The sequence below is a fragment of the Halichoerus grypus genome, chromosome 1 (assembly GCF_964656455.1).
Source record: "Halichoerus grypus chromosome 1, mHalGry1.hap1.1, whole genome shotgun sequence".
NCBI classification, from domain to species: Eukaryota; Metazoa; Chordata; class Mammalia; order Carnivora; family Phocidae; genus Halichoerus; species Halichoerus grypus.
Window position 1 is genome coordinate 42,148,345 of NC_135712.1, and position 12,264 is coordinate 42,160,608.

At 40.3% G+C, this 12,264-nt stretch overlaps 1 protein-coding gene across 2 annotated transcripts in view; it reads right to left on the bottom strand.

Annotated features, from left to right (window-relative positions):
* PROS1 (protein S) overlaps positions 1-10,606 on the bottom strand; it is a 63,061-nt gene extending 52,455 nt beyond the window's left edge. For both annotated transcript variants that reach the window (XM_078060836.1, XM_036097324.2), the window contains exon 1: positions 10,436-10,606. In XM_078060836.1, coding sequence (XP_077916962.1) covers positions 10,436-10,511 — 76 coding nt within the window. In that variant the 5' untranslated portion in view covers positions 10,512-10,606. The remainder of the gene's footprint in view (positions 1-10,435) is intronic.
* Positions 10,607-12,264: the final 1,658 nt, after the last annotated feature.

Here is a 12,264-nt window from a genome sequence, read left to right on the forward strand (position 1 = left end):
GCCAGTTCCTATTACTTTACTCACTGTAGAAACACTCAGAATCTAGATAAATTATCCTTGTTTCACTTCCCCTCAAGCCTGGAGGACTCAATTTCCATATTTAGAACAATGTAATATAAATAAAACTCTTAAATGAAATGGTGTTCTCACACTGAAGTTAATAACTCAAGTTATTTTATTTATTTTTTTTAAAGATTTTTATTTATTCATTTGAGACACAGAGATACAGAGGGAGAGAGAGCATGAGCGGGGGAGAGGCAGAGGGAGAGGGAGAAGCAGACTCCCCGCTGAACCAGGAGCCCAATGTGGGGCTCGATCCCAGGACCCCGGGATCATGACCTGAGCCGAAGGCAGACACTTAACCATCTGAGCCACCCAGGCGCCCCAAGTTATTATATTTATTAAAAGCAAAAAAGTAAGCAAGGAATAAAAAGCATCATAACTCTACTTTCTAAAGGCACTATTAAAATGTTATCCATTTTCTTCCAATCTTTTGTGTGAAGTATTTTCTTGTCTAAAATTACTGAATTCTTGCCCATCCCCCAAAATTATTATAATTATTTACTTATATGTATTTCCCAGATACATGTAAAATAAAATAGGAATATTTAGGTAAAAAGGATTTGCATCACCCAATAGAAAAAGAGTCAAGACCTACTATTTGTTTTTGCATCACCAAGGTGAGTTTTTTTCTTCTAGCATTAACAAAACATTACCCTCAATCAAAGGTTTAAATTTAAAGATAATCTGAGTTTTGCTAATGTCATATATCATCTTGCCCTTTTTGATTAACTGACTGGAATCCTAAAACCCCAATCCCACACCTGATAAAAATTCCAGTGTCTCTCAAGACTTCATCCTAGGGCACCTGGGTGGCTCAGTCTTTAAGTGTCTGGGCTCCCTGCTCAGCGGGAAGCCTGCTTCTCCCTCTCCCACTCCCCCTGCTTCTCCCTCTCCCACTCCCCCTGCTTCTCCCTCTCCCACTCCCCCAGCTTCTCCCTCTCCCACCCCCCTTGCTTGTGTTCCCTCTCTCGCTGTGTCTCTCTTGGTCAAATAAATAAATAAAATCTTTAAAAAAAATAAAAAAGATTTCTTCCTCCTTTTGGAGCTGAGGTTCTTATGGTCACTATTGGCTTTGAGTGTTAGCTTTCACTAAACTCTTCACCTCAGTTGTATCTTATGGAACTATTCCCTTCTCTTCATTCTTAATCCAGTTAGATATGGAAATCAACCTCTTCTGAAGAAACCCTGAGAGTAGGAGGCAGGGGGGGAGGTACAAAGGGCTATAGTTTACATTAAAACAACTTTTGCAATTTAAAGTCAAGTCTTAAGCCAGTTCCTAAAGGTCCTCTGTCCACCTCACATATAATAATTTCTTAATGGATGGGGCGCCTGGGTGACTCAGTCAGTTAAGCATCCAACTCTTCATTTCAGCTCAGGTCATGATCTCAGGGTCGGGAGATTGAGCCCCGCGTTGGGCTCCATGCTCGGTGTAGAGCCTGCTTAAGATTCTCTGTCGTCCCCCTGCTCCTGCTCTCTCTCTTCTCTCTCTCTCTAAAAAAAAAAAAATCTTACTGAAGACATTCCTAAAAGCTGCATTGTCTTGCCATATGGCTCAGCTTCTTTTCTCCCTTCTCTGACATCTTCTTCCCTTCCCTCTCCCTGGTTGCCTCCTACTTCCACCCCTGCAACTTCTATTTACTTCTCATGCAGAACCATTTACCAACCTTTTCTCCTATCTCCTTAGACACCAGCATGATTCAAATTTTAAGTGTGCATAGGAATTACCCGCGGTCTTCTTAAAATGAATATTCTAAATCAGGAGGTCTGGCATGAGGCCAGAGATGCTTCATTTCTAATAAGCTCCCAGGTAATGCTGCTGTTACTGGTTCATGAACTACTCTTGAGTAGCAAAGTTATAGACCATGTTTTCAGGACTTCACTTTCTAAACCTGAAGCCACTTTTCAAGGTAAAACAATAAGAATTCTCACAAAAGAAATAATTTCAGTATTAACTGTTACCATATTTTTTTCACCCTGCTACATTAACAGCCAGTTCAATGTCATTATACTATGTCCCCAGCTTAGGTCTGTTGGGCATGGTTAATTATGCCCTCTCTATTTAACAAATAGATAGTTAATACAACCTCACATTTTGTAATCTATATTACCAAAGGTTAAATGAGCAATATGTGTTTGTGCTTCTCTTAGAGGAAGAAACAGTAATCTTAACCCTAGGGGAAGAATATTTTAACAGAGACAATGCTGACCAAATATTCCATGTGCTTCCTTGGATTGGGGCTATTGGAATTAAAAGCGGAATGGAGTTTTGTCACTTTCATGCACAAGCAAACGTCCTCCATTGATCTCCTCTCCCCTTCCTCTCATTGGAGAGATCAATACACTTAGAAGAGAACACCGCAGATGAGACCTCAGCTCTGGTGGACCCCTTGATCTTAGCTTTGTGAGACCCTGAGCAGGTCCCTGGACTTGTACCTGGACTAATGAGTTAATAAAATGGGGGCGCCTGGGTGGCTCAGTTGTTAAGTGTCTGCCTTCGGCTCAGATCATGATCCCAGGGTACTGGGATCGAGCCCCGCATCGGGCTCCCTGCTCGGCGGGAAGCCTGCTTCTCCTTCTCCCACTGCCCCTGCTTGTGTTCCCCCTCTCGCTGTCTCTCTGTCAAATAAATAAATAAAAATTTTTAAAATAAAATAAAATAAAATAAAACTCCAGTAAAAATTATTAAAAAAATAAATTATATTGTTTTAAGTTGCAAGTTCGTGGCAATTGGTTACACAACAATAGAAAACTAATACAAAAAGGCATATGTAATTTTGAATTAGGCTAAATGTATTAATATTGCTGATTTCATTCCATGTGCTAGCTAGGGTCACCAGTTCCAGTTCAAACAGTTGGCTTCGTTGGCTAATGGCATCCTAGACAAAACTCTGGCACACACTAAATAACTCTGAAAAGCCAGACATTCCTCGGCATAATATTAAAGAAAGAATTCACAAGGACTAGGAGATAGATTCTGGCTTGGATCTTTCACGTGGTTCCTACCTATTCACTTTCTCACTTATCCATCCCACTCCCCATTATGAAATAAAAGAATGTATGTTCATGATTATCAGAGATATCAATTAGTAAGGAAATCACTGGGCTTGCTAAAAAGCATTTTACTGGATGTTCTCCCTAGATTGGAAATGCTAATGGCAGGGGCTGCAGTGAAACAGGGCTCCCAGATCTCAGGGGGAATGGGAGGAACCCAGGGTGGCTGAGCTTAGTTGGCAGCTCATATTCACGTGAATCAAAGTCAGGGTGAGTGTAGTGATCAAATCTTGGAGAAAGAATTAACAGGTGAACATCTCCCTAGAATGAGATGGGAAGACAACCCATAAAATTCCTCATTAACTTTTGTATTCAAAACTCCCTGGGTTAGTAAAATAGAGGTTGTACAATTCAAAGAAATCACCACCTCTCCTTAATTACCAATCTTGAATCAGTTGATGGATCCAGAACTTCTAGAATGAAGGAGAGGAGAGATGCCCTTGAAGAAGCATCCTGTACACAGTGAACTTTTCTTCTTGTTTTCTCCCGCGCAGATTAACTGCACTGGGTAACTGCACTAAGGGAAGAGATTCCAAAAATTTCTAGTGATTATTAGATATTGGCCTGTAGAGAAGAAAAAACATCTAAAATCTAAGGTTTGCTGCCTAGAACTGAGGCCCATGAGGGTCAGTTGATTAAGGGCATTGTGTCCTACAAGTACCTAACTATAGGTCCAATAAAACTCAAACTCCAAACTGTGCTTCCTTCCCCAGGCATGAACTATTTTCAGCAACAATTTGGTCATGCTGGAATATTCCTGCCCAAGTGAAAGACAAGTTTTTATATACCTGGGCATTCAACACTGAGATGGACGCATACATATCGGTGGACCCCTTATTGTTGAGGCATATTCCATTTTTAGGTACTCCACTCTGGTCTATTTATCATATGAGTCCAAAAGCTGCCAGATGTAGATGGAAACCAGAATAAGAAAATGCTCTCTAGCTAGTTCAAAGTTCGAATCAAGCAGTCTGTCAGTCAGACTAGACAGTGACCCATCAGATCCAATTATGTCAAATTGTCCCTAGGACGGCAGGGTCCTCTGGTACTGTCCAAGGCACCTTAGCAAGTCCCCAAAGAAGAATTTCAGTAGAGGTCCTTATGATTTGAGAGCAAGTCACATTTCCTTCTGCCAGTAATTAGTCTACCCTTGAGAAACTGTTCTTGGCATCCTTTCAGACTTTAGTGAAGTCTGCAAATACAACCACAGGACACCTGGTGACCAGGTGATTTGAACAGCTCATTGTGAACTGGATGCTACCTTTTCCATCTAGCCAGAAACTTAGTTGTGACAGAAGTTCAGCTGTGACGTGTTCCAGTGGTGTGAATAGGATGGGACTATAGGCACAACTAAGTGGTCTATGCAGGCTGCTCACTCTCCTGACGTGAAGAAGTCTTACCTCAACCCCTCTTTAAAGTCTCACGAGGAAAAGCCTATGACCAACCTAGTGAGGATGAAAATCAACCTACTGAAGACAACATCTCTAACTGGCAGATACTTCTTTGTGATAGACCAACACGAGCCAGAGGGAGACCTGCTACGAAGCCACAGCTGCAATGAACAAACAAACGACAGCCTCTCTCAAGGGTGATCCTGAGGAGAAACAGAATGTTTGGAGAAACGAACACCTCACAATGGGCAGACATATAAGCAGTATTTCTCACTGTCCACTTTGCTTAGAACGAGATCTGGATCTATTCTGCTTCCTGAATGGTTGAAAATAGTCTGTCTATATGTTCAGAGACCCATAAAAAGCTAGATATCAGGTCGAGAGACAAGGTTGTTTGGTAAGAATTGCCCAGAGCTGAGACTATTTGTGTTCCAGGGGAATACTCACAAGATAGCCCCACACCAGAGAAGTTCTTAATAATAAGAGGGGATAGAATGGTCCACTTAAGGATTGTCCGTTGTGTTTCTTCTCAAGGCAATCTAGTGCAAGGGTCACAAACTCCGAAATCTGCAAGTGTTAGACAGGTTCCATAAACAAGGGAAGAGAATTTGGTGAAAGACGACAGGGGACGCTCGAAATTGTGGCAAACTAGAGAGAGTATATTCTATCTTAAGAAGGCAGCTTTGAATCTTACCATGTTAGAAGGTGCGTGCAGTGTTGCCAGATCTTCCTTCATTTGTTTTTCAAGAGAGGTCATAAAGCAAACTTTTTAGATGAAATTTCCTGATTTTTAAAATGCCGTGTGGGCCAAACACACAAGTCTGTGGGCACATTTGGTGCTAAGGCTGTCACTCACTGTGTCACTTGGTCTACTGTTGCTGGATACTCACAAAAAACCCCAGCTTGAGTGGCAAGCATGGAGACGACATATTGACTCAGCCGTACAGACTTTTCCCTCACTAAGATGCACTAGGCTCTCACTACTAAAAACACAACATTTGCCAGCAGAACGGCCATTCCTTCTGCTGTTAGACATTGGGCATATTGCAAAATCCATCAGATCCTGGTGGATGGTTGATTAGTTAGGGCTCTTTTATCATGCAGGAGCAGCGCACTGTACTCAGAGATAGAGATAGTCATTCTGGATTTGGATTTAATTTTTCTATTGGTACCACTATTGGTAGACTTATTTAATGCCTTATGCTAAGCCACACAACTTTATCTCTAACAAAGGAATTAATTCCACAGTTAAGGAAATAAGTCAATGGGATGATTATTATAGTTTTCATGGGTCTTACTATGCACACTAATACCTAAAAGGAGCTAGCCGTATAGGACGATAGACTGACCAATTATTGAAGGCTCTCTTACTGCCTTTTCAGACCTAACACTATCTTCCAAAATGTGATTTAAAAATTGTGGTATGTTTTGGAGGCCTCTCACTGGTTCAGTCAGTAGAGCAGGCAACTCTCGATCTCAGGGTCCTGAGTTCAAGCCCTATGTTGGGCATAGAGCTTACTTTTTTAAAAAAAGGGATACTTTTTTGTACCAGACATCATTAATACATAGTGCTTTTATTTCCCTAAAGCTAAAATACACAGGTTAGAAATAAAGGTAGAAAGGGAAGAAGTACTTGTCATGATATGATGCTTAGTGACTGTTATGGATTGAATGGTGTCCCCTATGAAGATGGTAACATCCTTAATCCCCCATTACTTGCGAATATGATCTTATTTGGAAAAAGGAGTTTCGCAGATGATCAAGTTAAGACAAGGTCATGAGGGTGAGCTCTAATCCAATATGACTGATGTCTTTACAAAAAGGGGAAATTTGGAATAGAGACACTCATGTACAGAGGGAAGATGATGTGAAGACATAGGGAAAATGCCATCTACAAGCCAAGAAATGTCTGAGGCTACCAGAAGCTGAGGAGAGAGGCATGAAACAGATTCTCCTTCATTGCTCCCAGAAGTAATCAATCCTGCTGACACCTTAATCTCAGACTTCTAGTTTCCAGAACTGTGAGACAATAAATTCTGTTGTTTAAGCTACCCAGTTTGTGGTACTTTGTTATAGCAGCATAAGAAGCTAATTCAATGACCTATTCTCACATTTTTTGCTTTTTTCTTCCCTTGCAACTGTCTTTTGCTCATCTAGAAATTGGTAAACCAAGAAGAAATGCATTCACTATGGGACCTAATAGATTTTCCACTGAATTAGAAGCTGAGACTGCTATGTAGCCATTTCAAGTTCTTTATTCCTGTTGAAAAAAAATTAAAAAGAAGATTATACTGGTATGACAATAATCAAGGCAAAATAGTGTTTTTGCCACATCTAAATCAAGTCTAGAAGGAGTGCTACTCCTTCAAGATGACTATTATACACAACAGAAATTATAAAAGAAGAGATGGCCACAATCATCCATAGGTAGGAACAACAAGGCTCAGACTCTTCCTGAATAAGGGTGTGGTTCATCTCAGAGAGAAGACAAAAAAATCCAACATAAGTGAACTGCGTGAAAGCAAGAGACAAGTGAATTGGGGAGTGAAGGAGGAGGTCATAAATACCAGCTCCCGCTCAAAAGGAAGAGAGGCCACCCCAAAGTACTTGTATTCTTTTGCTTGTCTTTTTAGTATGATTATTTTTTGGCATACGAGATGGATTGTAACAATGTATTGTTTCATCCATAAAGCATAGCACCATGACATGGGATTGTGACAGAACAAGTCGAGGCACGGACATCACTTGATGACAGTAAACTAAGAAATGGTAGCCATGAGCCTTCCTCTTTGGGTGCGGTGACTGGAATCTATTAAGGAGAAGGTCCTTTCTGCTGTTCTCAGTTATTTGTATTATATTAAAATATGTGCATTATACTTGAAATATTTCCAAATGGTGTATATGGAAAGAAGGGCGTGTGTGTATGTTGTACAGCCAATAATTAGCATGTGTAGACTTCTTTGTTTCTGCTTCCTTTGCAGCTTCCATTCCTTTGTGGGAGTTGTGCAGACACTTCTGATTCTAAGGAGCTGTCAGTCACAGGACTCCAGAGACATGTTAAGCCAAAATGATCAAGTTCTCCCTTCTGGGAATTTCAGTCATGGGCAGGGACACCCAGGACTAGAAGACAGTTAGAACCCAGTCATCTGATAGCAGCTCCTAACACAGACAGCATGTGACTTCCCATTATATAGATCAGTGAAATGCCTAAGTCCCTGGCTTCTGTTGGCCTAGTTATTCAGCATGCCATTCAGTAGTCTTACAATAAATCCACTCAGCTTCCTTCCTTCCTTCCTTCCTTCCTTCCTTCCTTCCTTCCTTCCTTCCTTCATTCCATCCTTCCTTCCTTCCTTCCTTCCTTCCTTCCTTCCTTAGTTAGCAAGTGTTCATTATTGTTGCTTGTAGCTAAAGAATATTGATATATGTACTATCAGGCTTCTCATTTTTTCTCATAATATCTTGAAAGTTTAAATATAGATCATTTAGCTATAAAGAGGATATTGAACTTGGTGGACAGGAAAGGTTTGTTATGAAGCATTACCATGTATCCTGATGTAGAATGGATGGTAAGAGAATATGGCACAGGGTATCATTGCTATACCAGAAATTGTCTCTAACTCTTCCTAACCTTAATAAAATCTCTCCAACAGTGCAACATTTTGAACTCTGAAATAAAGGGAATTTTTTTTTTTTTAAAGACAGATAAGCAATGAATAATTAGAGAAGGAAAGAAGAGAGCAAAAAAGAGAAAGCAGATATGAGTCAGTAATGTCAAGGGTAGACTGCATCCACCTAGCAGTGGAAGTCTGGATAGGACCAAACTAGCACAGCCGGAGAACATCTCTTTTCTCCTATTTCTCCTCACCACAGCCTTTAGTGGCAAATGATGGAATATGTAGACAGTATATATTTTAAATCTATCTCTCTGCCCCTTTCTGTCTGTCTCTCTCTTATATTTACTAAAAATATAAGAGATAGTAAAAATATCTTTCATATATATAAATGTCTACAAAGTCAGTTAACATCTCTGACCAATTCTTTATTATTAAAATGAAGAAGTTGAACTGGATAGTTTCTAACAACTCTCAAAACTAAAACCTTTTTCTTTAAATAGCAACTATATTTCCATGGACTAACCAATGAGTTATAAATCAAATATTTAGAGTTCTAATTCTATCTCAAATTTAAAATCTTAGGGAATAAAAACATTCCATCTGTACCTCAGTCTCCCCATCAGTTAACCAAAGATTATTTTTAATCCAATTAAACTACTCATACTTTTTAAAATAAAGTCAATATAGGGCCAACTATTCTTTATGTCATATATTTGTACTATTAATTTCTCCACTCTATCATAAAAAATATATTTCATCATATATATGGTTTGATTACTTGTGTGTAACACGCACAGACGTATACATCATTTTTAACTGTGTCTAGATTCAGTGAAAATTTAACAATCTCTACAAAAAGAAAGGGTTTAGCACATTCCTGTGATGACAAGCAGTGAGTGTGGGAGGAAACTTTTGCTTCTTTGGTTACCAAGCAAATATTTGATTGTTGTAATGAACTATATAAATAATGAATTTATACACATATGGTCCACATACAGGCTTACTGATAGTGGTTTGAATAGCAATGCTGCTATTGCAGCTCTTTAATATAAGATCAACAAATCATGTTTTACCTTTAAATTAGAATTTTAAAATACCTCAATCATCCTAATCAGTTAACTAATACAAACTAGTGGAATGTTAGTAAATTCCTGCTTAAGTCTCCTAAAATTACCATCTTTGAAAAGTTTCCACAGGAGCTTTAGGCAGCCTAAAAGTTTTTGCAATTCAGAGTTTATCTCTCCCATGCCATTTCCTGAGAATAAAAAACGTAGCACAAGTAAGCATTTTTAATCAATGACCATGCTTAAACTTTGAAAACGAACAAATTAACTGGCAATCAAAATGTACTAAATGCCAAGGGGCGCCTGGGTGGCTCAGTTGGTTAAGTGTCTGCCTTTGGCTCAGGTCATGAAACCGGAGTCTTGGGATTGAGCCCCATATCAGGCTCCTTGCTTAGCAGGGAGTCTCCTTCTCCCTCTCCCTCTGCCCTTCCCCCCCAGTTGTGCGCTCTCTCTTACTCACTCTCTCTCTAATAAATAAATAGATAAAATCTTTAAAAAAATGTACTAAATGCTTTGATATTCCTTATATACTTTTCAGAGAAAACTCAACATCCTGCCTTGAATCTACCCATGGGAACATAAAGAACTGGAAATACAAAGATAAAGTACAGAGAATTCATGCCATGACCTCAGATCAGTGACAGTGTCAAAAATACTTTGCACAAAATGATCTGAGAAACACAACATTTAGCAGTCCTTTTGATTTCAAGGTTAGAAAATGACATCTACCTCCTGCTATGCAAACCAGCAGTGATCCTAAAACAATTGGTTTGTCAATGTTGTGATAAGCAAACCAAGCTCAAAGTCCAGAAATTGCAAAAGGGAGGTAAAATTTCAGCAAGGGGTGTTGGCTGGGGACAGCCGCTTGTACCAAGAGAAAACATAGTAGGCTGCCTTTTTCTCCCTATTGTTATACTGGAAAGTGCTCATCCTTGTCCTCTGGGAACTTCAGCTGCTGAGGGCAAATGGGTAGGTGTTGTAATGCCTTCATTGTTATTTAGTGTCCCCCAGGTTTTTGAATCCGTCCAGTAGCCAACAGTTGACTCCTAGAGCAGGGCAAAAATTGCCCCTGCCCCACTGTTACACTGCCCGCTAGATCCACTGGCTGCTTCCGTCAGCCCGGAGATTGTCAGGACTTACTGGAAACTTTCTAAAAGCTGGCTGCAGCCGGAGCAAAGAAAATCCTACCAAGAGGGCTCCGGGTTCAGTTGCGCTGCTGCGGAGAGAAGACAGCACGCTATTGATTACTCACAGTTTGCCTCGGAGACTGGGAGCACTAGGATGAGGCACGCCAGTAGCGCCCCGCAGCGCCCACCCAGGACCCTCATTGCGAAGCGGGGGGAGGCGCGGGCGGGGACCAGGACGGTGGCGCGTCGCGGCGGGGACCTGCGAGCCCGGGCGCCGCTCACTGAGGACTGCGGCGCGGCGGCGCCTGCGAGCGAGCGCTCGGGCAGAATAGCGGGAGCCGGGGGCGGGGGGACCGCCCGCTCCCAGCCCCCAGCCCGAGAGGGGAAGTGATAACGAGGACATTTCCAGGAAGCTTTTCAAAGCTGGGGGCAGGGCTCAGGGAGAGTGGTGGAGGCCTAGTAAACACTGTCGAGACATCCTTCCTGGTCCCATGTTTCGTTCCCTGTCTCCGCGCTGTGAACCTTCCCAAGGAGAAGGGGAAGGAAACGTAGTAGAAACCGCCAGCGAGCTAGGGTGAGAGGCTGAGTGGCCCGGGGAACTTTGAGGACTCCGAGGACGGGGTGTCCAGGTTTAGAAGGAAAAATCCTGCAGAGACAGACTGACGTTGAGATGAAGACATTAATCAAACCTAGAAGCGAGTAACTTCATGAAGGCGCCAGAGAACAGAGATAATGGAAGCAAATGGGATAGTTTTGATCATCCAGTTTTCTTTTGTTCTTGCATTTATGGTGTTAAAAAAAAATATTTTGAGAAAAAAAATGAGAATGTATCAAATTCCATCACCTTCAAACAGCTCATTTTAATTTTTGCAATATAACCTCTACATTTTGTGCTTAGACATACACATCTGAAATGTTATGTAATGTTTAAGACTGCATCTGGAGCTAAAACACCTGATTCAAATCTCAATACTTTAATCACTTACTAGTTCTGTAACTTTAAGCAAATTGCTTAACCTCTCTAAGCCTCAGTTATATCTTCTGTAAAATGGGGATAATAGTGCGTTTTCATAATGTTAATGTAAGGATTTAAGAGATAACACATGTAAAGCAATTACTATGCGTTAAATAGTATTACTGAAGGCATATTTACTATTATCACTTCTAGAATTTCTGCCCAAATGAGCCTGTCAATTGATTTCCTATGTGTGTGTGTGAAATTCCATAGGCTGATCATCTTTCAAGGGGCTCTTCTGATTCTAGCTTTCTGTGGTTCTGTGACCCAACTGGATGGAAGTTGATATTAGTCACTTTTTCTGATAAGAACACTTGTGAAGGGATTACTGAATATATCTATTACCCTTCCCTCTTTGAAATTCTTTTCCTTCTTGCTGTGTCTGACTCTACCATATTAATCTATTCACCAGTTTATTCCCAGCCCCAAGTGATTTAATTTTTAATATAATTCTAATCTCTGTAGAATTGTTTGGTGTGCTGACAATCATAGCATTAAACAAAATGACCTTTAAGTGATATATTTAACTATTAAATTTAAATGCATTTAAGCTAGGAGTCTTTCAAGTAATGGTTCGATTTGGGAATCTCCTCATCTTGTGAGGAGGAATTAAGAGCTGAATATCAATTTTGAAATCTCAAAATTTCACAAGGAGAGAAAACTTCCAAAATCATGAATCAACAACATTCATAGCCATCTCTAATATCCTCAATATAAAAAAGAATATAAAAAGTTTGAAGAAGGAAATGTTAGAGAAGCATAAGTTACCCAAAAGAAATCTTGCTCTCCTGAAAAGTTCAAGAGATTAAAGTGATTATCTTTTTAATACCATAAAGGTGCAACACAGTGTCAGCAATTTGTCAGTGATGAAAAATTATGTATCTTACTTCTACTGTAATGTCAAACTTTGAAAAATCATATACTGAGATGTTTAATAAT